At 43.3% G+C, this 24,298-nt stretch overlaps 2 protein-coding genes across 7 annotated transcripts; both read right to left on the bottom strand.

Annotated features, from left to right (window-relative positions):
• Nucleotides 1-2,126: 2,126 nt before the first annotated feature.
• Nucleotides 2,127-11,284, bottom strand: LOC139535287 (triacylglycerol hydrolase DDHD2-like). Its single transcript, XM_071334600.1, has 16 exons — nucleotides 11,278-11,284; nucleotides 10,465-10,667; nucleotides 9,953-10,045; nucleotides 9,700-9,817; nucleotides 7,838-7,927; nucleotides 7,580-7,721; nucleotides 7,228-7,436; nucleotides 7,024-7,085; nucleotides 6,783-6,911; nucleotides 6,606-6,695; nucleotides 6,096-6,251; nucleotides 5,662-5,817; nucleotides 5,454-5,559; nucleotides 5,055-5,228; nucleotides 2,615-2,774; nucleotides 2,127-2,531 (listed from the first exon to the last, which is right to left on the bottom strand). The coding sequence occupies exons 1-16, from the start codon at nucleotides 11,282-11,284 to the stop codon at nucleotides 2,465-2,467; spliced, it is 1,962 nt and encodes a 653-aa protein (XP_071190701.1). The 3' UTR covers nucleotides 2,127-2,464.
• Nucleotides 11,285-12,785: 1,501 nt separating this feature from the next.
• LOC139535983 (phospholipid phosphatase 5-like) lies at nucleotides 12,786-23,912 on the bottom strand. Of its 6 annotated transcripts, none has more exons than XR_011667236.1 (9): nucleotides 23,568-23,890; nucleotides 22,748-22,867; nucleotides 21,543-21,651; nucleotides 21,158-21,248; nucleotides 19,943-20,148; nucleotides 19,597-19,767; nucleotides 14,811-14,915; nucleotides 13,532-13,709; nucleotides 12,786-13,037 (listed from the first exon to the last, which is right to left on the bottom strand). XR_011667236.1 is itself a non-coding variant. In XM_071336020.1 (8 exons), exons 2-8 carry the CDS (start codon nucleotides 22,816-22,818, stop codon nucleotides 12,971-12,973), a joined length of 876 nt encoding a protein of 291 aa, XP_071192121.1. In that variant the 5' UTR covers nucleotides 22,819-22,867; nucleotides 23,686-23,912; the 3' UTR covers nucleotides 12,786-12,970. The 6 variants fall into 6 exon arrangements, 4 of the variants coding, with proteins under 4 accessions (XP_071192121.1, XP_071192122.1, XP_071192119.1 ...); XR_011667237.1 differs by having other exon boundaries at nucleotides 19,960-20,148; nucleotides 23,686-23,883; XM_071336020.1 differs by lacking the exon at nucleotides 14,811-14,915 and having other exon boundaries at nucleotides 19,960-20,148; nucleotides 23,686-23,912.
• Between the last annotated feature and the right edge of the window lie 386 nt (nucleotides 23,913-24,298).

Here is a 24,298-nt window from a genome sequence, read left to right as displayed (position 1 = left end):
CTATGAAATAACACATATGGAATCATGTAGTAACCAAAAAAAGTGTTAAAATCAAAATATATTTTAGATTTTAGATTCTTCAAAGTAGCCACCCTTTTGCCTTGATGACAGCTTTGCACACTCTTGCCATTCTCTCAACCAGCTTCATGAAGAATGCTTTTCCAACAGTCTTGAAGGAGTTACCACATGTGCTGAGCACTTGTTGGCTGCTTTTCCTTCACTCTGCGGTCCAACTCATCCCAAACCATCTCAATTGGGTTGAGGTCGGGTGATTGTGGAGGCCAGGTCATCTGATGCAGCACTCCATCACTCTCCTTCTTGGTCAAATAGCCCTTACACAGCCTGGAGGTGTGTTGTGTTATTGTCCTGTTGAAAAACAAACGATAGTCTCACTAAGCACAAACCTGATGGGATGGCGTATCGCTGCAGAATGCTGTGGTAGCAATGCTGGTTAAATTTGCCTTGAATTATAAATAAATCACTGACAGTGTCACCAGGAAAGCGCCTCCACACCATCACACCTCCTCCTCCATGCTTCCACAGTGGGAACCCCACATGCTGAGATCATCCATTCACCTACTCTGTGTCTCCCAAAGACAAGGTGGTTGGAACCAAACATCTCCAATTTGGACTCATCAGACCAAAGGACAGATTTTCACCGGTCTAATGTCCATTGCTCGTGTTTCTTGGCCCAAGCAAGTCTCTTCTTCTTATTGGGGTCCTTTAGTAGTGGTTTCTTTACAGAAAATTGACCATGAAAGCCTGATTCACACAGTCTCCTCTGAAGAGTTGTGTCTGTTACTTGAACTCTGTGAAGCATTTATTTGTGCTGCAATTTCTGCGGCTGGTAACTCTAATGAACTTATCATCTGCAGCAGAGGTAACTCTGGGTCTTCCTTTCCTGTGGCAGTTGTAATGAACACGAGGGGAGACAGAGAGCTGGTTTCAAGCGCAGGGCGCAGCAGATGTTTATTGCAAAGAACCACAGGAGGAGGCAGGTAGCTGGGTCCAGGGGCAGGCAGAAGGTCATACACAGGGGGTCCAAAACGGCAACAGTACAGGCAGGGAAAAGCCTAGTAATGTAGTCTGAGAGATCAGGCAATAGGTAGATAACAGGAAATCCGATAGGCTAAAGTACAGGCAGGGAATAGGCAAAAGGCGTCATTAGTGAGGCAGGCAAAAACTATCATACCAGTGATTCTAATCATGGGAAAAACAGAGTTCCGAAAGACTTGTCACAAAACAAACAATACCTCACAGTGATGGGGTGCAAAGAACTGAACTAAATAGTGTGTGATAATGACAGGTGATTAGAATTCAGGTGATTGGGATCTGGAGAGTGAGCTGCGTTCAGGGGATCTAGGTGTTTGAGAGTGTGAGCTGGAAAGTGAGCTGCGTTCAGGGGATCTACGTGTTTGAGGGTGTGAGTTGGAAGCAGACGTTACAGCGGTCCTCATGAGAGCCAGTTTCATCATAGCCCTTGATGGTTTTTACGACTGCACTTGAAGAAACTTAAAGTTCTTGAAATTTTCCGAATTGACTGACCTTCATGTCTTAAAGTAATGAGTTACTGCTGATTCTCTTTGCTTATTTGAGCTGTTCTTGACATAATATGGACTTGGGCTATCTTTTGTATACCTTTCCTACCTTGTCACAACACAACTGATTGGCTCAAACGCATTAAGAAGGAATGAAATTACACAAATGTACTTTTAACAAGGCACACCTGTTAATTGAAATACATTCCAGGTGAATACTTCATGAAGCTGGTTGAGAGAATGCCAAGAGTGTGCAGAGCTGTCATCAAGTTAAAGGGTGGCTACTTTGAAGAATCTCAAATCTAAAATATATTTTTATTTGTTTAATTAACACTTTTTTGGTTACTACATGATTCCATGTGTTATTTCATAGTTTCGATGTCTTCACTATTATTCTACACTGTAGAAAATAGTAAAAATAAAGAAAAACCCTTGAATGAGTAGGTGTGTCCAAACTTATGACTGGTACTGTATATAAACTGTATATATACGCAGGCAGGCATGCACGCGTGCACACACACACACACACACTTACATATGGTGCTAAATTGCTGTATAGGCCTATATAAAAAATAAATAAAGTGTGAATAATGAGAATAACATCTTTTAATGAAAAGTTAGTCACATTTTCCATGTTTGTAAACAAACTACAATGAGCCCATAATCAAAGTACATTTAAAATGCATTCTAATACAAACGGTTCATTAGGTTTAGACCCAAAAACAACAGTTTGTAAATGACTAACCTCCAAATCAAATCACAATATATTTAAAATGCATTTAACAAAGCCTCAATATACTAAACCATTTTTTATAATGAAATCAAACAAATTTGATGCATACTGTAGCATGCTTCCAGAGTCTCCTGTATTACAAGCATTATACACAACTCATAAGCTCCATCATTTACATTGACATTTGGAGATGCTACAGAAGGATTCCCTTCCCCTCATAGATTTCCTTCAAAAGCAGCAGCACAGTATCCTCGGAATCCCTGAAACACAAAAGAAAACATGAGATACCGCAGAAAGCTAAAGAAAACATGTAAGATACCAACCCTCACTCAGTTGTTCTTACCAGTAGCAGAGATGGCTCTGAATGGCAAACAGATACTCATTGAAGCTCTCTAGGGGTTTCTCCTGAAGGACGTAATCAAACCGACGTCCGCCATTCAACATTCCAACACTGATATTCCTCATCTCTGTAGGTGAGACTGTACCATTTGGGGCCCCACTACCTGGAAAAGAGTATTGAGGGAAGATTCAGGTAACACAGTTCAAACTTTATTGTCCCCAGAGGGAAATGTGGTTGCAGACAGGGGTAACTTGATAAAAATACACATAGTACATACAAAAAACATGTCACACAAAGAACATATTACACATAAATGTAACCATATTTAGAAGCCTGTGTTTCAGACATAAGGAAGTGGATAGCTGAAAACTTTCTACTTTTAAACTCGGACAAAACAGAGATGCTTGTTCTAGGTCCCAAGAAACAAAGAGATCTTCTGTTGAATCTGACAATTAATCTTGATGGTTGTAAAGTCGTCTCAAATAAAACTGTGAAGGACCTCGGCGTTACTCTGGACCCTGATCTCTCTTTTGACGAACATATCAAGACTGCTTCAAGGACAGCTTTTTTCCATCTACGTAACATTGCAAAAATCTGAAACTTTCTGTCCAAAAATGATGCAGAAAAATGTATCCATGCTTTTGTTACTTCTAGGTTAGACTACTGCAATGCTCTACTTTCCGGCTACCCGGATAAAGCACTAAAACTTCAGTTAGTGCTAAATACGGCTGCTAGAATCCTGACTAGAACCCCAAAATTTGTTCATATTACTCCATTGCTAGTCTCCCTACACTGGCTTTCTGTTAAGGCAAGGGCTGATTTCAAGGTTTTACTGCTAACCTACAAAGCATTACATGGACTTGCTCCCATCTATCTTTCCGATTTGATCCTGCCATACATACCTACACGTACGCTACGGTCACAAGACGCAGGCCTCCTAATTGTCCCTAGAATTTCTAAGCAAACAGCTGGAGGCAGGGCTTTCTCCTATAGAGCTCCATTTTTATGGAATGGTCTGCCTACCCATGTTAGAGACGCAGACTCGGTTTCAACTTTTAAGTCTTTACTGAAAACTCATCTCTTCAGTGGGTCATATGATTGAGTGTAGTCTGGCCCAGGAGTGTGAAGATGAACGGAAAAGCTCTGGTGCAACGAACCGCCCTTGCTGTCTCTGCCTGGCCGGTTCCTCTCTCTCCACTGGGATTCTCTGCCTCTAACCCTATTACAGGGGCTGAGTCACTGGCTTACTGGTGCTCTTTCATGCCGTCCCTAGGAGGGGTGCGTCACTTGAGTGGGTTGAGTCACTGACGTGATCTTCCTGTCTGGGTTGGAGCCCCCCCCTGGGTTGTGCCGTGGCGGAGATCTTTGTGGGCTATACTCGGCCTTGTCTCAGGATGGTAAGTTGGTGGTTGAAGATATCCCTCTAGTGGTGTGGGGGCTGTGCTTTGGCAAAGTGGGTGGGGTTATATCCTTCCTGTTTGGCTCTGTCCGGGGGTATCATCGGATGGGGCCACAGTGTCTCCTGACCCCTCCTGTCTCAGCCTCCAGTATTTATGCTGCAGTAGTTTATGTGTCGGGGGGCTAGGGTCAGTTTGTTATATCTGGAGTACTTCTCCTGTCTTATCCTGTGTCCTATGTGAATTTAAGTATGCTCTCTCTAATTCTCTCTTTCTTTCTCTTTCTCTCTCGGAGGACCTCAGCCCTAGGACCATGCCTCAGGACTACCCGGCATGATGACTCCTTGCTGTCCCCAGTCCACCTGGCCGTGCTGCTGCTCCAGTTTCAACTGTTCTGCCTGCTGCTATGGAACCCTGACCTGTTCACCGGACGTGCTACCTGTCCCAGACCTGCTGTTTTCAACTCTCTAGAGACCGCAGGAGCCGTAAAGATACTCTTAATGATCGGCTATGAAAAGCCAACTGACATTTACTCCTGAGGTGCTGACTTGCTGCACCCTCGACAACTACTGTGATTATTATTATTTGACCATGCTGGTCATTTATGAACATTTTAACATCTTGGCCATGTTCTGTTATAATCTCCACCCGGCACAGCCAGAAGAGGACTGGCCACCCCTCATAACCTGGTTCCTCTCTAGGTTTCTTCCTAGGTTTTGGCCTTTCTAGGGAGTTTTTCCTAGCCACCGTGCTTCTTCACCTGCATTGCTTGCTGTTTGGGGTTTTAGGCTGGGTTTCTGTACAGCACTTTGAGATATCAGCTGATGTACGAAGGGCTATATAAATACATTTGATTTGAAATTTGATTTACATCATGTTACATTACGTTGCTCTTAAAAGGTACCTGTGTAGCTACACTATAATTACTACAATAAAAACAGGGACATTTGTTTTTTTAGACTATGAAGAATAAAGTAATGCATGTATGTTAAAACATTACACATGGTTCCTAATGAATGAATGAATGAATGAATTAGATTACTTACACACTGGTCTCCCACCTTCTGAATCCTGAGGTGGCAGTGCAGCTGTGGTTCCTACCCCGGCCACCGGGGGTAGTGTGTTGACAGGTAGCATGGTGAGGGTCTGCCACACACCACGGACAGTACTGATGGAGAGCAGTAGATCTGAGCTGACTCGCTTCAAACTGTCTTTCAGCTCTGAGGGACACAATATCAACACAGGGTCACTGCATTGGATGGTGGATGAAAGTTGGCAGTGTTTTTACATGATCAGACAGACTAGAGCTTTAGCAATGCTCCCCAAGGGTCCTAACAAAAAGCTCATGACATATTGGGCTACCATTGACCAGTGGTAAGCAGCAAGTGTATTTCTTGAAATGTTTCTATAACATCCAGATCAAAGCTTTATGTCTCAGGTCTCACCAAGATGCATCCTCTTCCTGCCCTTGTGATGTGGGATCAGTATGGGGGGCAAGTCCACCTCTGGAAACACCACCATGGGCTCAATCCTATAGGCAACCGGGTCAAACTGCATCGAGGAAGAACACATAGTCAGGTCGTTATGAATATTCATGACTTAGATGGACTTTAGCTACATAAAATATTCATAACGTATGATCCATAAACATACTGGATGGTAGATGTTGTAGAAGCTTTTGCAGGTGGGGAGGCTGTATTTGGGGTCGATCCTCTTCAGGCCGCGCACCGTGAGGAACATTCCTATAGGAGAGCCCAAGGCAAAGAAGGCCTGTGGCTGGAAAGCCAGCTGAGGGTACACGATGGACACCTGGGAAGGAAAGGAAGGGGTTAATGGTTAATAGTAATTCAGTATGCGCCATATGTAAATTCTGCATTTTCTGTAACTAAGGATGGATATCAAAATGTAGCAACATTTTCAAATGAAATTAAACATTTCATTGAAGTAGATTTTCAGTTGTATTAGTTAGGCCTCATGCTAACTGCGTTAAGACACTATTAAGACATTCCGTGATTGGAGGACAGGGAGGGAGACAGAGAAAAGGCATGTGTACATGTAACAGAATGCTGTCACTGTTGTTTGTTTACCTGGCCAATGCCAACGTCAAAGTACTTGTAATCCACTGGGCTGGTGGAGGGGGTGCCTGAAAGGAGGGTCGGGTGTTCTTGGACTTGGGGATACATACCGGCAATGCCGGGGATGCCAGGAACTGGGTGTGAAGTTCCTGTCCTGGATTCCTGCAGCTGGGCCAAAGGAGAGAGCGAGAGAGAGAGGAACTCCAATAACAATCTAAACAATGAGTCTACATCACAAATGGCATCCTATTCCCTACATAGTGCACTTCTTTTGACCAGGGCCCAAGTAGTGGCCTATGTAAGAAAAATTGAATTTTTTGGGACACTACTTCCAGCTTCCAGCCTTTTACAAATAGTTAGGATGGAATATTGTCATGGCTGAGACAGACAGGAAGCTATGCACAATGGATCCAATAGACTGGAATGTTAGATCAAAGATTTTGAACACTGGGGAAAAATCTCACATGGTGTTTATGTGCAATGACTGAATCCATTTGGATGTGAATGAGAGATAGGTCATACCCCTCTCCATCTCTTCAACAAGTACATGATCTTCTTGCGAGGCCCCAAGGGTATTCCCAAGTCTTTGAAGAATGTCTCTGAACACAGCCCCTAGTGAATAGACAGAGGACACAAACAGTCGTTAGACAGTCACACACACAAACATACACACACACATATGCACACACACATGCTTACCAGTGATTCTAAGTCCATCTGCTCCTTTGTAAGCATTTGGACATACTTGCCCAATCCAAAGCTCCTAAGTGTGTCCTCAAAGCTCTCAAAGTCTAATGTGGTTGCTTCACTTGGACTGCTGACGCTACTCTGAAGCACAAGGCATATAGGATTAACATCAAGCTAATTAGAATACAAATGCTGGTGGTTGTGGCCATGACCAAAATGGAGTTGTACATTTTGGCAGTAGCCTGTTACTTACTCCCTCTTCATCTGTGTTCCTTCTTTCTTGATTTGTCAGAAGGTCAAAGAGGATCAGAGAACCTAGAAAAGTCATATAAATAAAGAATACAACTTACTATAATGGTTATCAATACTAGCCTTGTCTAAATAAAGACAAAAAAGAGAGAGAGGAAAAAGTTAGGAGGGGCTTTAAAAAGTTAGGAGAGGTCTATGAGGTACTGACCCAGACTGTGTCCAGCCAGTGACACTGCCCCAGTGAATTGTGGGTGTCGCTGGAGGAAGACTTGGTGGAGGCAGTTGATCTCTGAGGCCACAGTGTCTATGATGGTCTGGCAGTATGTGGGGCTGTTGCAGAAGAACAGGTCCAGCACTGTGCTGTTGCTGAACTGACGCAGACGACTGATGCTGGGCAGGGTGATCCTCTGGATATCGCTGTATGGAGGGTGGGTGAGTGTCAAAGTGTGTTTTTAAGAGAGGAAAAGAAAAGAAGAGAGAGAGAAAGAAAAGAAGAGAGAAAGAAAGAGAGAGACAGAGAGAATGAGCGCGAGAGAGCGTGTGTGTGTCCAAGGCCTTACTCGTCCACCCCAGTGGCATCACCATGTAGCACCCGGTGCCAGTCGACTGGCAGGAACTCAACACGGCCCATGTGGGTCCCATCTTGACTCTGCTTGAAGTGACTGCTCAGTAGGCTGAGAGAGGCACCCCGGAAATCATTCACTACATGGGGGAGAGAGGGACAAAAGAGAGAAGGGAGGGCATTCATTAATTTAGCTGTATTTCTATGAAAGAATCTGAAGCCAGGTAAAGGGGTAAGGATCAAAGGTTCTACACACCACACTGAACGACACCACGCAGCTGGATGTCACAGGTTGGTCCAATGCCATGCACCATGAACACAAGGTGGTCAACTTGGTCAGGTTCTCCTGAAAAACCAACAACACAAATAATGTACAGTGCCTTCGGAAAGTATTCAGACCCCTTGACTTTTTCCACATTTTGTTACGTTACAGCCTTATTCTAAAATGGATTAAATAAAACATTTTCCTCAGCAATCTACACACAATACCTCATAATGACAAAAACAGGTTTTTAGACATTTTTGCAAATGTATTACAAATAAAAAACAGAAATACCTTATTTACGTAAGTATTCAGACCCTTTGCTACGAGACTCGAAATTGAGCTCAGGTGGATATTAATTAATTGGAATCCACCTGTGGTAAATTCCATTGATTGGACATGATTTGGAAAGGAACACACCTGTCTATATAAGGTCCCACAGTTGACAGTGCATGTCAGAGCAAAAACCAAGCCATGAGGTCGAAGGAATTGTCCGTAGAGCTCCAAGACAGGATTGAGTTGAGGCACAGATCTGGGGAAGGGTAAATGTCTGCAGTATTGAAGCTCCCCAAGAACACAGTGGCCTCCATCAATCTTAAATGGAAGAAATTTGGAACCACCAAAACCCTTCCTAGAGTTGGCCGCCTGGCCAAACTGAGCAATCAGAGGAGAAGGTTCTTGGTCAGGGAGGTGACCAAGAACCCTATGGTCACTCTGACAGAGCTCCAGAGTTCCTCTGTGGAGATGGTAGAACCTTCCAGAAGGACAACCATCTCCGCAGCACTCTACCAATCAGGCCTCTATGGCCATACGGAAGCCACTCCTCAGTAAAAGGCACATGACAGTCCACTTGGAGTTTGCCAAAAGGCACCTAAAGACTCTCGCACCATGAGAAACAAGATTCCTGGCACCATCCCTACGGTGAAGCATGGTGGTGCTGTGGGGATGTTTTTCAAAGGCAGGGACTGGGAGACTCGTCAGGATTGAGAGAAAGATGAACAGAGCAAAGTACAGAGAGATCCTTGATGAAAACCTGCTCCAGAGCGCTCAGGACCTCAGACTGGGGAGAAGGTTCACCTTTCAACAGGACAACAACCCTAAGCACACAGCCAAGACAACGCTGGAGTGGCTTCACGACAAGTCTCTGAATGTCCTTGAGTGGCCCAGCCAGAGCCCGGACTTGAACCCGATCGAACATCTCTGGAGAGACCTGAAAATAGCCGTGCAGCAATGCTCCGCATCCAACCTGACAGAGCTTGAGAGGATCTGCAGAGAGGAATTTGAGAAACTCCCCAAATACAGGTGTGCCAAGCTTGTAGCGTCATACCCGAGAAGACTTGAGGCTGTAATCGCTGCCAAAGGTGCTTCAACAAAGTACTGAGTAAAGGGTCTGGAAATTCTTATGTAAATGTGATATTTACGTTTTTTTTTTTTTATATATACATTTGCTAACATTTCTAAAAACCTGTTTTTGCTGTGTCATTATGGGGTATTGTGAGTAGATTGATAAGAAAAACAACAACATTTTAATCAATTTTAGAATAAGGTTGTAACGTAACAAAATGTGGAAAAGGTCAAGGGGTCTGAATACTTTCCGAATACACTGTATACTGTGTAAGGAATTGTAATTTGTCATCATGTAATTACCAACATGTACTGTAAATTATCCTCGAATGCATTAGAGGTTCAAAAACCTGAGATCTCCGTACACAATGCAATATCTGTTGTTCAGGCCAATTACCAGTACTGTTGGCATTTAATACACATTGTAGTACAGTACAGGAGAGACCATCTTACACGGAGCTGTAGACATTAAAGCCCTCATTGAAGAGGGTAGGCCTGGCTCATACACTTACCTTCAGGTAGCTCTACTCTAATACCCTCCAGCCCCCTCTTGACCATCCTGGGTTGACTCTGCTCAGAGGGGAGGCTTATATAGTCCTTCAAGGGGATTGTCTGCTGCTGTGTCATAAGCTATCGGAGACAGAGCAAGGTCTATAAACTCTTGAGTTGCATACGTTCTATTTTACAGCGCAATATTGACCTGGTCTTTACAGACAAACAGTATACTACAGTGGGCTAATTGTAATTATGAATAGGGAGTCATACCGTAGGGCTGTGCAACACCACCGTTTCTCCAGTGGGGAATTGTATCTTCTTCTTCATCCAGTCATTCAGCTTCACTGCCATCATGTAGGCCTCCTTAATACAGTGATACAAATGTAACGGACTGGGGTTCGAACCCGCGTCTCCTGCCCTCCAGACATTAGCTTGGGTAGTTAGCGCAACTCTTGGGGCGTGCAGTTGACTCGGGTTGAAATCCAGTCAGTCATACTATGTTATTGACAATGTTATCAAGGTTCGATAAATTGACAGATTAACTAACAAGGTCATTACCAATCTGCAGTATACCTGTTCAGACTGTAGAAATAAGTAAATACTGTCCCCACAATACTATGGTACTAAGATAAACACCAAGGTAACAGGGTAGATATATCACTTTGTAATGACGTGTGCATCTGATATGGCACCCTATTCCCTATATACAGTAGAGCATTACTTTTGACCAGGGCCCTGTGTACTATATAGGCACCAGGGTGCCATTAAAGACGGTGTCCTACCTCCAGGACTAGGCTGGTGTCCTCTGGGTAAGGGGTGTAGGAGATGTCCTTGTCTCCTTTGTGGAACCAGGAGCAGCGCCTCACCTCCAAGGGGGGCTGCTCCCAGTACACCGCAAAGCACCTCCTCTCCTTCAGCCTCACGTCAAAACGCCTCCCTTCTGTGGCTACCACCACCTCCACTTCTTCCTCCCCACTGGTCTCCCCTGTTAGGAGCAAACCCACAATTATGAGGACATCATTATAATCATCTTTATCATTGCTGTTATCATCAGGGATCACTTCATTCAACTGGAATTAAGGGTTATCTGTTACTCTGTGAGTAACTATAATGTGTTACCATTCTACTACCAGGCTATTGCCACTTTATTCCATGCTCTAATGTAAAGTGCTACCATTATCTTAATAAGGCTCTATTGCATGAACAATGGTTCACTCAGAAGTAGAATTGAGTTATATTCTTGTTTCGGGGTACTACATCACATAGTTTGTGGTATAGAGGGGTAACAACACAAGAACAATGTCTTTAACTGTATATGTTTTTAACTGTATACTTGACATTTTAAATGATTTCCCTCTGTATAAATAAACTAATTAATGAACATTTAATGTGTATTACATGTGTATTAGTGTAATGTGTATTGTATTAAATGTGTATTTGTAAAAGTGTGATGAATAGTCTCATGCCATGTTTGTGTGTCTCCTCCAGCCGTAGAGAATCCTCTCTGCTGAATGGGATCCAGGAGCTTCTACAGTCCACTGGATTCTGGCAGTGGAACCAATGGTGCTGCACCGGCTCATATACACCTGTCACACCTTCCATGGCAGATAGATCAGTGAAGCTATGTGAGAGTGGGAGTAAATAGAATATATTAGAATAGAGTAGGACAGAAAATAATATAAAATAATTAAATAGATTTCTTAGATTTTCCCCATAGGGGACTTCCATATTTTTTGTCTGCTTTTAAAGAACAGAACGACACAAATAAATGAAAAACAAGCTTACCTACTGTCTGGCTACTGTATGAAGAGGTGTAATTTGATAGGCTCAGGTTGGTCACCCAGTAAGCTTTAATATGCTACCTGTGAGGCACAAACAGAATTCTAATATTTACACATTCATCTGGTGCTGGGGTTCAGGGAAAATAGCATTGTTTTAGATGCTATAGGGGAACTGACATCTGGATCTTTAGTATCCATGGATAGATTGTGCATACCATCTCACAACATACTGGGAATGTTTGTTTACCTTGGAACTTGACACTTAATCATGGTGCTGGGAGTGAATGTAGTCAATTCATCACTTATACTATTACAACTAACATTCTTTGAAGTAGAGAGCAGACATCAGAAATAGCTACATACCTTCAATGTACAGCTAATGTTATAGTATGGCTCTATCAAATATGGCAGTTCCTCCTGAGTGGATCTCTAGGATCTCTCTCTGTTGAAAGTTGCAAATAGTCTTCCTTAGAATATATAAAAATCCCAAACCATTTAGATATTGTTAAACGCAAAAAGACACAAAGGTCTGTTAAGATTTCCAACAGGGTGGACTTTCCTCTGATACACTTTACTTGTCGCAAGCAGGTCCCAACACTCATATGTTCTGAATGACATCACCGGTTTAGTGATTCAGTAGTAGGATCAAAGGTCAATTCCCATGACGATAGAGAGATGTGTAGCAACACAACAGTAAACCTGTAAGCTATAAATCACTGGCAGAATCCTACAGAAATTACAAAAATCTTAACTAATAATAATACCTAGCTAATAGGATTCCAAGCTTTGAGTGGGGAATGGGAACATCTGCAAAGCTTTACGACTATTGTTTAATTATATTTAGTGTGTGTGGGGGGGGGGGGGGTAAGTTAAGCAAAAATGTCAGCCTTGACAATTCAGTTAGTCCATATCTACTTCTAACTCAACAGATCTAGAACAGAATGAAGTGTAAAAGCTACTTGGCAACTGAATAGGCTAGGTGTCAGTCTGTGTTCTGCTTCTCCTACATAAAGACACAATGTTCCAGCTGTTAACCAGTGGAGGCTGGCTCATAATAATGGCTGGAACGGCACTAATGGAATGGCATCAAACACATTGAAAACGTTTGACACCATTCCACCAATTCCGCTCCAGCCATTACCACGAGCCCATCCTCCCCAATTAAGGTGCCACCACCCTCCTGTGCTGTTAACATACTGTGCTGTGGAACATAAACCACATGGATGATTGGCTTCAGCGAAAGCATGGGTGAAGTTCCCTACTTAACAAAAACTGTAGAAAACCATATTGACAATGTAAAGAAAGTCTGCTGAATCCGTACATTCCCTGTTAACAAACTTTATTGGCACAGTATCGTAAACAACGTACTATACATACAGTATCTGTAAGTGCATTAAAAAAGGAGACATCCAATTTTGGCATCTTAAGTGATCAAGAAAGACTCCATATGATTCATTCATTTTCTCATTCGATTTGGATTACTCTTAGATTTGTAAAACCGAGAGTGCTAGCATGTTCCCTTGCTTGTGATCCAACGTAACCGTGGAGGTCCTTTCACTTCTATACAATTGGTCCTTCAAAGATTAGAAACATTGATATTAGCATGACAGCCTGGGAATGCAACCCTGTTTTTACAGTAGTACTCTTAATCTTCTTGGAATAGACCAACAGACAGCACTGATTGAGTGAGGAGCAGACTACTTGGTACCGCTCCTCTCCAACTAAAGTTGTTTGTTTGTTTGTTTTTCCACAGTGGAGGTCTGGATCTGCAATCATAAGGCTGATGGTCTAGGATCAGGTGGGGGACCTGTCCATATAAACTTATTCATCATGATTTGAAAGTAAAATGAGAGGTTGTGTCCCAATAACCTCTCCTTTCTCCCAAAGTGTGCACTTGTTCACTTCCCTTCATGGATTTGAAAGGAAATTACTGGTACATGGAACTCTAACACATACACCAATCCAATGCTTTTACATGTGTGGGGATTATTACACGAGTGCACACTACAGGAAGAAGGAGAGATTATGGGTATGCACCCAGTACAGAAGCAGGCCTGGGGCTCCTTACAGAGGCAGAAGGTATCCTGAGTTGGCCTGCTGCTCCTGCTGCTTGCGCTCCTGTGCCGCCGGGACTACTTCCCTGTGCAGCAGGGGCCTGTGGCTGTCTGAGTCACTGAGAGACGGGTAGTGCTGCCAGTAGCCCAGACAGGCAAACACCAACCCCAGCAGAGAGCCCACCAGGACATCTGGAGAACAAAAATATTAGAATTATGTTCAGTTTACATTTATATTTCAGCAATTTAGTGCAATGTGAAGTTCATTAATGAATGATCTGTAACCAGCCAATATAATTGTAATTTGCCACACTTGAAACAGGGGTTGTGTTGATAGTGGTTGGCATTATTTTGAAAATAAAGACATCAAAAGTTGATCAGGGCTTGTGAAAGCCAATGACAAAGCCTGAAGGTCAAAGCAAAGCCAGTCGCCATGCGGGATAAGGCAACACTTTATCAATAGGCCCATTACAGTGAGAATGTAACGGGCTCAACCTTCTACTGTAACATGAGAAAATATTATTATTACTACCTATTATCAAGAAGGGGTAATAAGGGTTGTACACAAACGTACGATGCAACTCTGTGACATATACAGTGCATAAACCTAGACACAATACCCCATAATAACTGGCCCCTCCATCGCGACGTTACCTGAACGCCCATCTGCGGCCCGCTAATCGTTAGCTGTCTTATCGGCTGCTATCTGAATAGGTATATCGGACAATTTTCTTAGGCCACTATAACTATAACTATTTTGCCAATTGGATTGGTCCCCTCTACCACACGGAACCCCACTAATCTACCGACGGAAACGCACGAGGTGGCTAAAAACAAACCTTCATCTTCTGCCAGCTTGCTACCCATAGCCCGGCTAGCTGTCTGAATCGCCGTGACCCCAACCAACCTCACTACTCACTGGACCCTTATGATCACTCGGCTAAGCATGCCTCTCCTTAATGTCAATATGCCTTGTCCATTACTGTTCTGGTTAGTGTTTATTGGCTTATTTCACTGTAGAGCCTCTAGCCCTGCTCATTATACCTTATTCAACCTTTCAGTTCCACCACCCACACATGCGATGACATCACCTGGTTTCAATGATGTTTCTAGAGACAATATCTCTCTCATCATCACTCAATGCCTAGGTTTACCTCCACTATATTCACATCCTAACATACCATTGTCTGTACATTATACCTTGAAGCTATTTTATCGCCCCCAGAAACCTGCTCCTTTTACTCTCTGTTCCGAACATACTAGACGACCAGTTCTCATAGCTTTAAGCCGTACCCTTATCCTACTCCTCCTCTGTTCCTCTGGCGATGTAGAGGTGAATCCAGGCCCTGCAGTGCCTTGCTCCACTCCTATTCCCCAGGCGCTCTCTTTTGATGACTTCTGTAACCGTAAAAGCCTTGGTTTCATGTTAACATTAGAAGCCTCCTCCCTAAGTTTGTTTTATTCACTGCCTGAGCACACTCTGCCAACCCGGATGTCCTAGCCGTGTCTGAATCATGGCTTAGGAAGACCAGCAAAAACTCTGAAATCCCCATCCCTAACTACAACATTTTCAGACAAGATAGAACGGCCAAAGGGGGCGGTGTTGCAATCTACTGCAGAGATAGCCTGCAGAGTTCTGTCCTACAATCCAGGTCTGTACCCAAACAATTTGAACTTCTACTTTTAAAAATCCACCTCTCTAAAAACAAGTCTCTCACCGTTGCCGCCTGCTATAGACCACCCTCTGCCCCCAGCTGTGCTCTGGACACCATATGTGAACTGATTGCCCCCCATCTATTTTCAGAGCTTGTGCTGCTAGGTGACCTAAACTGGGACATGCTTAACACCCCAGCCATCCTCACCATCTTAAATAAGCATGCCCCATTCAAGAAATTTAGAACAAGGAACAGATATAGCCCTTGGTTCTCTCCAGACCTAACTGCCCTTAACCAACACAAAAACATCCTGTGGGGTTCTGCATTAGCATCGAACAGCCCCCGTGATATGAAACTTTTCAGGGAAGTTAGAAACCAATATACACAGGCAGTTAGAATAGCCAAGGCTAGATTTTTCAAGCAGAAATTTGCTTCCTGCAACACAAACTCAAAAAAGTTCTGGGACATTGTAAAGTCCATGGAGAATAAGAGCACCTCCTCCCAGCTGCCCACTGCACTGAGGATAGGAAACTCTGTCACCACCGATAAATCCACTATAATTGAGAATTTCAATAAGCATTTTTCTACGCTGGCCATGCTTTCCACCTGGCTACCCCTACCCCGGTCAACAGCACTGCACCCCCCACAGCAACTCGCCCAAGCCTTCCCCATTTCTCCTTCTCCCAAATCCAGTCAGCTGATGTTCTGAAAGAGGTGCAAAATCTGGACCACTACAAATCAGCCGGGCTAGACAATCTGGACCCTTTCTTTCTAAAATTATCTGCCAAAATTGTTGCAACCCCTATTACTAGCCTGTTCAACCTCTCTATCATGTAGTCTGAGATTCCCAAAGATTGGAAAGCAGCTGCGGTCATCCCCCTCTTCAAAGGGGGGGGGACACTCTTGACCCAAACTGCTACAGACCTATATCTATCCTACCCTGCCTTTCTAAGGTCTTCGAAAGCCAAGTTAACAAACAGATCACCGACCATTTCGAATCCCACCGCACCTTCTCCGCTATGCAATCTGGTTTCCGAGCTGGTCATGGGTGCACCTCAGCCACGCTCAAGGTCCTAAACGATATCTTAACCGCCATCGATAAGAAACAATACTGTGCAGCCGTATTCATTGACCTGGCCAAGGCTTTAGACTCTGTCAATCACCACATCCTCATCGGCAGACTCAATAGCCTTAGTTTCTCAAATGACTGCCTCGCCTGGTTCACCAACTACTTCTCTGATAGAGTTCAGTGTGTCAAATCGGAGGGCCTGTTGTCCGGGCCTCTGGCAGTCTCTATGGGGGTGCCACATCCTTCAATTCTTGGGCCGACTCTCTTCTCTGTATACATCAATGATGTCGCTCTTGCTGCTGGTGAGTCTCTGATCCACCTCTACGCAGACGACACCATTCTGTATACTTCTGGCCCTTCTTTGGACACTGTGTTAACAACCCTCCAGACGAGCTTCAATGCCATACAACTCTCCTTCCGTGGCCTCCAACTGCTCTTAAATACAAGTAAAACTAAATGCATGCTCTTCAACCGATCGCTGCCTGCACCTGCCCGCCCGTCCAGCATCACTACTCTGGACGGTTCTGACTTAGAATATGTGGACAACTACAAATACCTAGGTGTCTGGTTAGACTGTAAACTCTCCTTCCAGACTCACATCAAACATCTCCAATCCAAAGTTAAATCTAGAATTGGCTTCCTATTTCGCAACAAAGCATCCTTCACTCATGCTGCCAAACATACCCTCGTAAAACTGACCATCCTACCGATCCTCGACGATGTCATTTACAAAATAGCCTCCAGCACTCTACTCAGCAAATTGGATGCAGTCTATCACAGTGTCATCCGTTTTGTCACCAAAGCCCCATATACTACCCATCACTGTGACCTGTACGCTCTCGTTGGCTGGCCCTCGCTTCATACTCGTCGCCAAACCCACTGGTTCCAGGTCATCTACAAGACCCTGCTAGGTAAAGTCCCCCCTTATCTCAGCTCACTGGTCACCATAGCAGCACCCACCTGTAGCACACGCTCCAGCAGGTATATCTCTCTGGACACCCCCAAAGCCAATTCCTCCTTTGGCCACCTCTCCTTCCAGTTCTCTGCTGCCAATGACTGTAACGAACTACAAAAATCTCTGAAACTGGAAACACTTATCTCCCTCACTAGCTTTAAGCACCAGCTGTCAGAGCAACTCACAGATTACTGCACCTGTACATAGCCCATCTATAATTTAGCCCAAACAACTACCTCTTCCTCTACTGTATTTATTTATTTTGCTCCTTTGCACCCCATTATTTCTATTTCTACTTTGCACATTCTTCCACTGCAAATCTACCACTCCAGTGTTTTACTTGCTATATTGTATTTACTTCGCCACCATGGCCTTTTTTTGCCTTTACCTCCCTTATCTCACCTCATTTGCTCACATTGAATATAGACTTATTTTTCTACAATATTATTGACTGTATGTTTGTTTTACTCCACGTGTAACTCTGTGTTGTTGTATGTGTCGAACTGCTTTGCTTTATCTTGGCCAGGTCGCAATTGTAAATGAGAACTTGTTCTCAACTTGCCTACCTGGTTAAATAAAGGTTAAAAAAATATATAAAAAAATAATGACAAAGCGAAAACAGTTTTTTAGAAATGTTAGCTAATTTATTAAAAATTAAAAACAGAAATACCTTATTTACGTAAGTATTCAGACCCTTTGCTATGAGACTCGAAATTAAGCTCAGGTGCATCCGTTTTCCATTGATCATCTTTGAGATGTTTTTACAACTTGATTGGAGTCCACCTGTGATAAATTACATTGATTGGACATAATTTAGAAATGCACACACCTGTCTATATAAAGGTCCCACAGTTGACAGTGCATGTCAGAGCAAAAACCAAGCCATGAGGTCTAAGGAATTGTCTGTAGAGCTCTGAGACAGGATTGTGTCAAGGCACAGATCTGGGGAAGGGTATCAAAAAATTGCTTCAGCATTGAAGGTGCCCAACAACACAGTGGCCTCCATCATTTTTAAATGGAAGAAGTTTGGAACCACCAAGATTCTTCCTAGAGCTGGCCGCCCGGCCAAACTGAGCAAGAGGGGAAGAAGCGCCTTGGTCAGGGAGGTGACCAAGAACTCTATGGTCACTCTGACAGCACTCCAGAGTTCCTCTGTGGATATGTGAGAACCTTCCAGAAGGACAACCATCTCTGCAGCACTCTAGCAATCAGGTCTTTATGATAGAGTGGCCAGACGGAAGCCACTCCTCAGTAAATAGCACATGGCAGGACACTTGGAGTTTGCCAAAAGGCACGTAAAGGACTCTCAAACCATGAGACACAAGATTCTCTGGTCTGATGAAACCAAGATTGAACTCTTTGGCCTGAATGCCAAGTGATGGGTCCGGAGGAAACCTGGCACTATCCCTACGGTGAAGCATGGCAGCATCATGCTGTGGGGATGTTTTTCAAAGGCAGGGACTGGGAGACTAGTGAGGATCGAGGGAAAGATTAACAGAAAAAAAGTACAGAGAGATCCTTTATGAAAACCTGCTCCAGAGCGTTCAGGACCTCAGACTGGGGTGAAGGTTGACCTTCCAACAGGACAACAACCCTAAGCACACAATGCAGGAGTGGCTTCAGGACAAGTCTCCGAATGTCCTTGAGGGGCCCAGCCGGAGCCCGGACTTGAACCCGATCGAACATCTCTGGAGAGACCTGAAAACAGCTGTGCAGCGACGCTCCCCATCCAAACTGACAGAGCTTAAGAGGATCTGCAGAGAAGAATGGGAGAAACTCCCCAAATACAGGTGTGCCAAGCTTGTAGCGTCATACCCAAGTAGACTCGAGGTTGTAATTACTGCCAAAGGTGCTTCAACAAAGTACTGAGTAAAGGGTCTGCATACTTATGTAAATGTGATCTGTTGTTTTTTTCGTTTTTTTAAAATAAATTTGCAAACATTTCTAAAAACCTGTTTTTGCTTAGTCATTATGGGGTATTGTGTGTAGATTGAATGAAAAAACTATTTACTCAATTTTAGAATAAGGCTGTAAAGTAACAAAAAGTGGAAAAAGTCAAGGGATCTGAATACTTTCCGAAGGCACTGTATATACACATTAAGCTTTAAAAGTATTGGGACAATGACATATTTTGTTGTTTGGGAGATTATGTACAAAAAGTGTTGTAATTCCTAAAATGTACCCTAAAATTAAAGCTGACAGTCTGCACTACCTCATAGTCATTGTATCATTTCAAATCCAAAGTGCTGGAGCACAGAGCCAAAACAACAAATGTGTCACTGTCCCAATACTTTTGGAGCTCACTGTATATTTATGTTCAAATTGTTACCAAACCCTTTAGTTCCACACTTCAATCAAAACTCTTAGTTTCTGCCGAGCGTTAGCTATCAAGCTGTCTACCTTGCCAGTGATGCTTGTAGTCGCAGGTCCTGGACATGGCGATGAGGATGGCAAAGAGGAGAGGGGCGAGGAAGGCACAGAGTCGCCAGGCTTTGCCCCGTCCTGCTGGACTAAAGCAGTGCAGCTTCCCCGCCACATACAGAGCAGTGAAGCCCAGACCAGCAAAGGCAACTGAGAAGGCAGCGCATAGAGAGAAAGGTCAAGGTCTTGGATATATACAGTATAATGTAGTTAGCTGACCTAAAGAACGGTTTGTGACATAAAAGTGTTGCGTTAGTTGTCATCAACTGGCGCCAGCTGTCATGAGTGTTACTGGTAAAGTGTGTGTTTGCATGCGTGCATGGACCTTAGGTCTGCTCTCACATGATGAGTGTCCGCTAGGGAAGCTCTTCCTCCCCTCCTCTACGGTGTCGGGGTCTCCACTGCATTGCAGCTCCGTGTTCATCTGACCATCAGGGAAACAGCGGTAGAAGAAATCTGGCCGTGGCCTGCCCACTGCCAGTTTGATAGCGTTGGTGAAAACCCCATTGAGTACCAGAGTCAACGTCACAGCTGAAAGGAAGACAGAGACTGTATGAGACATCTTTCGTATTCTGTAGTATGACGTGACAATATTTGACGTGACAATATTTGACATGTAAGTCAATCAGAAAGAGACTCTTGTGTGGCCTATGTGGTCCAGCGGTTACAGCCACTGACCACTGTTCGTCTCCGACCCACTGCCCTTTCCCTCCCCAACACTTTAATATCTCTTAAATTTAGCCCATAAAATATGAAAGGATTGGGACTGCCTCACTCATTCAAAATATATATATTTTTAAATGTGTCTTGTACTTCATACTGTGTTGCTCATCATGAGTCAAAACATCTTCATGGGTTATCTACAGTAAAAGTAGATATGAGATTTTCATGTAAAAGCAAGCTTATCTTAGTTCTTAAAAATGTCAATAATTTGTGAAACAATTTATTGCCTTGAATGTTGTCTATGGCTGCGTTTAGACAGGCAGGCCAATTCTGATCTTTTTTCACTAATTGTTTGACCAATCAGATCAGCTCTGAAAAAAATATCAGAATTGGGCCGCCTGTGTAAATGCAGCCAAAGACTTTATGGTCTCAATCATAACCCCGCCCTCTGCGGAGACTGAAACTACAAGATGCATCCAGGTTTTCAGGGGAAATGGAAAGAGTGCCTTTGACGCGACTTCCGCTTTTGGACATTAACAACGTGACGCTCCATCTTAACTCCTCCTCCACATTTACTGGATTGGTTAAACAGTGCAGAAGATAACATCCCCTGACAGTTGTTTTTTTCTCATCAGGACCAGAAAGAAAGAAATGCAGCTTAGGCATTTATTTTACGCCTGCTACGTTAGGTTACCCTAACCCTAGTCTCAACCACAACCCTAACTCTAGCTTCGTGTCCACATCCCAGTTAAACCTTTACCCTCAACCATAGTTAATTAAACTGTTATCTTGCCTTAAAGGGGAGTCCAAATCCATTGAGTTTGCCTACAGGTACTTTGCAGAAAGGAGGGGTTTCTGAGCGTGACACTGTACCTACCCAGAGAGGCATCCTTAATGTCCCTCTTCTCTGTCTTGTTCAGAAAGGCAAACAACATGATGACAGCCATAGGGATGAAAAGTGCTATGCTCTGCAAAACAGAGGGAAGGGAAAAAACAGTTTTATTGTGCATGAAAATTACTCAATCCAATTTGTTCTGATAATCATTTTGATATTGAAACCAGACTGTCTTGACAAAATTCAGACCCAAAAAAGCAAGCCTACAAGGCGACAGTGACAATAGGAAAAACTCCACTTGGAGAGGAAGAGACCCTGTTAGGAACCAGACCATTGAGAAGAAGTTCATTTTCTTTGGCTGGCTGCTGTAAATACGTTATTATAGAGGTTAATTATGCAGACTGTCATTAGTAGTACTGGTACTTACAAACATGAGTTTGGTAGGAACGTGGTCATTCTCCACATGGTGGAACTTGTAGAGCCACATCTCCTCTGGCTGGATCTCACGAGAGAAAGGAGGTAGCACCTCCGTCACACTAAAAGGACAGAGAGAATCATTGGCAGCTGTTCTATTATTAGATAAGGAAACAGCTCCAATATACTACTATGGTGATTGATTGTCATAGGACTTGTAAAGACAGCACAAACAGATCTGGTACAAGGCTGGGCAACAGCACCTATACACATGAATTTAAAGTTGCTGTAAGCCTACTGTTAGGAATAGTCAATTTGCTAAGGTGTGGAAAAATTATGGATGCAAAGACAAGGCGAAGACTTCTGTAATTTTCAAAGGTTAATAGACAGAACTTGTGCACAAGTGAGATCGGTACGATACTCAGAGGAGTTCACAACAATCTGACCCTCAAGGCCAGAAAGCTACTTAAATACTTGTTACATTTGTATTTATTAGTGATCACCATTAGCTGCTGTCAAGGCAGCAGCCACTCTTCCTGGGGTCCAAACACAATAATGCACATCACACCAAAATTTTTACAGTACATCACATAATATTATTACACCACTACAACACAAAATGTATAGTACCACCATACAACAATAGTACAATATACGTGTGTAGAGTGCATGTGTGTGTGTGCGTATGCATGTGTGCCTGTGTGTGTGTCTCTTCACAGTCCGCATTGTTCCATAAGGAGTACATTTATCTGTTTTTAAATCTGATTTACTGCTTGCATGAGTTACTTGATGTGGAATAGAGTTCCATGTAATCATGGCTCTATGTAGTACTGTGCGTTTCCCGGAGTCTGTTCTGGACTTGAGGACTGTGAAGAGACCCCTGGTGGCATGTCTTGTGGAGTACTGTATGTATGGGTGTCTAAGCTGTGTGCTAGTCGTTTAAACAGACAGCTCGGTGCCATCAGCATGTCAATACCTCTCACACAGACAAGTAGTGATGCAATCAATCTCTCCTCTACTTTGATCCAGGAGAGATTGACATGCATGTTATTGATGTTAGCTCTCTGTGTACATTTAAAAGCCAGCCTATCTCTCTTCATTCTCCAAGACCCTGGGCCCTGGTCAAAACATTAATCAAGGTTGTTGTCCAGACCACTTGGGTCAGAGTGAATCGTATATTTGATACTCCATCTCTATCATTAAAAACCGCCAACTTACCAGAACACTGCAAACAACAGTAGACGGGTCAATACGTCAAAGACGAAACAGTCATTTAGACTCCTCCTCATCTTCTAGCCTAGCTTGTCATCAAACTAGCCCAGGGGTTCTGCTTAGGGCCTAAAGGACAGGAGGAAAATGGAGACATGTCATAAACTATAGAAGAGTTGGATGATTCAGGAGGGCCCAACTTTGAAAGTCCTTTTGTCAGACTACAACATAGTTATTAAAAGTCTGACAGACATTTTTATCAGTGAGTCAGTGAGTGAGTAAATGAGTGAGTGAGCAAGTGTCATCATGGCATGTCGCTGCCTGTATGATGCAAAGAAGTACATTCCTAAATGCATCAATGGATATACAATGTTTTCAATTTGTTAAACAACTACTGAAGCCACCACTATGCATTGCTATCACCAAACGGCCAGTGCTATCCGGCTTCCTTGGGACGTCCCTACCCTAACCTCTTACCATTTTAAAGGGACGTTCCAAAGATCCCAGCTTGCAAGGACTACCACCAAACAAAGTGACATCAGTTTTCACTTTCTTCAAATTAGCAGACTACTAAATTAGGCCTAAATAATGCTGTACCATGCATAACATAACCCTGGGCAACAGGCAGAGAGAGCAGTTGAACATTAAAGCTGTACCGAATGTAAAAATGACACGTAGCCTACTGATACAGCACGGCATGTATGAGTAAACTGCGTAATTCAGCCAAAATCCAATTATTTGGCTCTTTAAAGTTCAGGCAGACAGCCAAATATATGAGTTACGGTGGTTTACGCATCGGATTACAGAGTAATTTTCATAGGATACCTACCAGCATGCCACAATCACATCTGACTGGATACTAGCTTGTAAATCCGCAAACACGATACAGTAGGCTTCGCCGGTTCTATCCCCCACTCCCTTGTTTTTACGCAGTATCGTATACAGACCTGTGAGCGCATCAAAGTATTCTAATCTTCGTCGGCTGTTGAACTGTTCCGGTAAAAGATGGAAAGAAAAAGCATATCAAATTATTGTAGTCATCGTTTCACTACTATTGTTGCGTCCGACCAGGTAACTCTGGTACGACCTGCTATGCAAGGGATCATTATGAAACTGACTGAATGCGGAAAACAATACAATCCTTGCCTGTCACTACATTAGAGTGACATCTAGAGGAATAGGCTACACACCTCATCAGGCCTGAGTTGTACCAATTTGGTACACCAATGAAATTAAATGGCATAAACAGAGGTGAATATTCAGGTAGCCTACATACATTTTTTGTATCAATCTTCATTGTTTGTAATGGACAATTTCTGATTTCTGGAATAAATGTCAATGTATTTGTCTTTCTTGTCTTTCTTGAACGTGTGATGTAGACTACACAAATTACTGTTTGAGGCCCTAGAGGGTATTAACAATCTGTCACATAATTTAAAAACCCCCCATCAAAATCCGTCAGTTTAAGATAGAGATAGGGCTACTGTATGTTTTTTTGTTTGTTGCATTACCGAAGACTGTTGGCCTTCTGCATCTGCGGAAGGTGGGCGTTCTACAGTG

This window comes from Salvelinus alpinus, chromosome 12 (assembly GCF_045679555.1).
Source record: "Salvelinus alpinus chromosome 12, SLU_Salpinus.1, whole genome shotgun sequence".
Taxonomy (NCBI): domain Eukaryota; kingdom Metazoa; phylum Chordata; class Actinopteri; order Salmoniformes; family Salmonidae; genus Salvelinus; species Salvelinus alpinus.
Note: the sequence above shows the minus strand (reverse complement) of the source record. Positions and strands in the feature narration are given on the sequence as shown.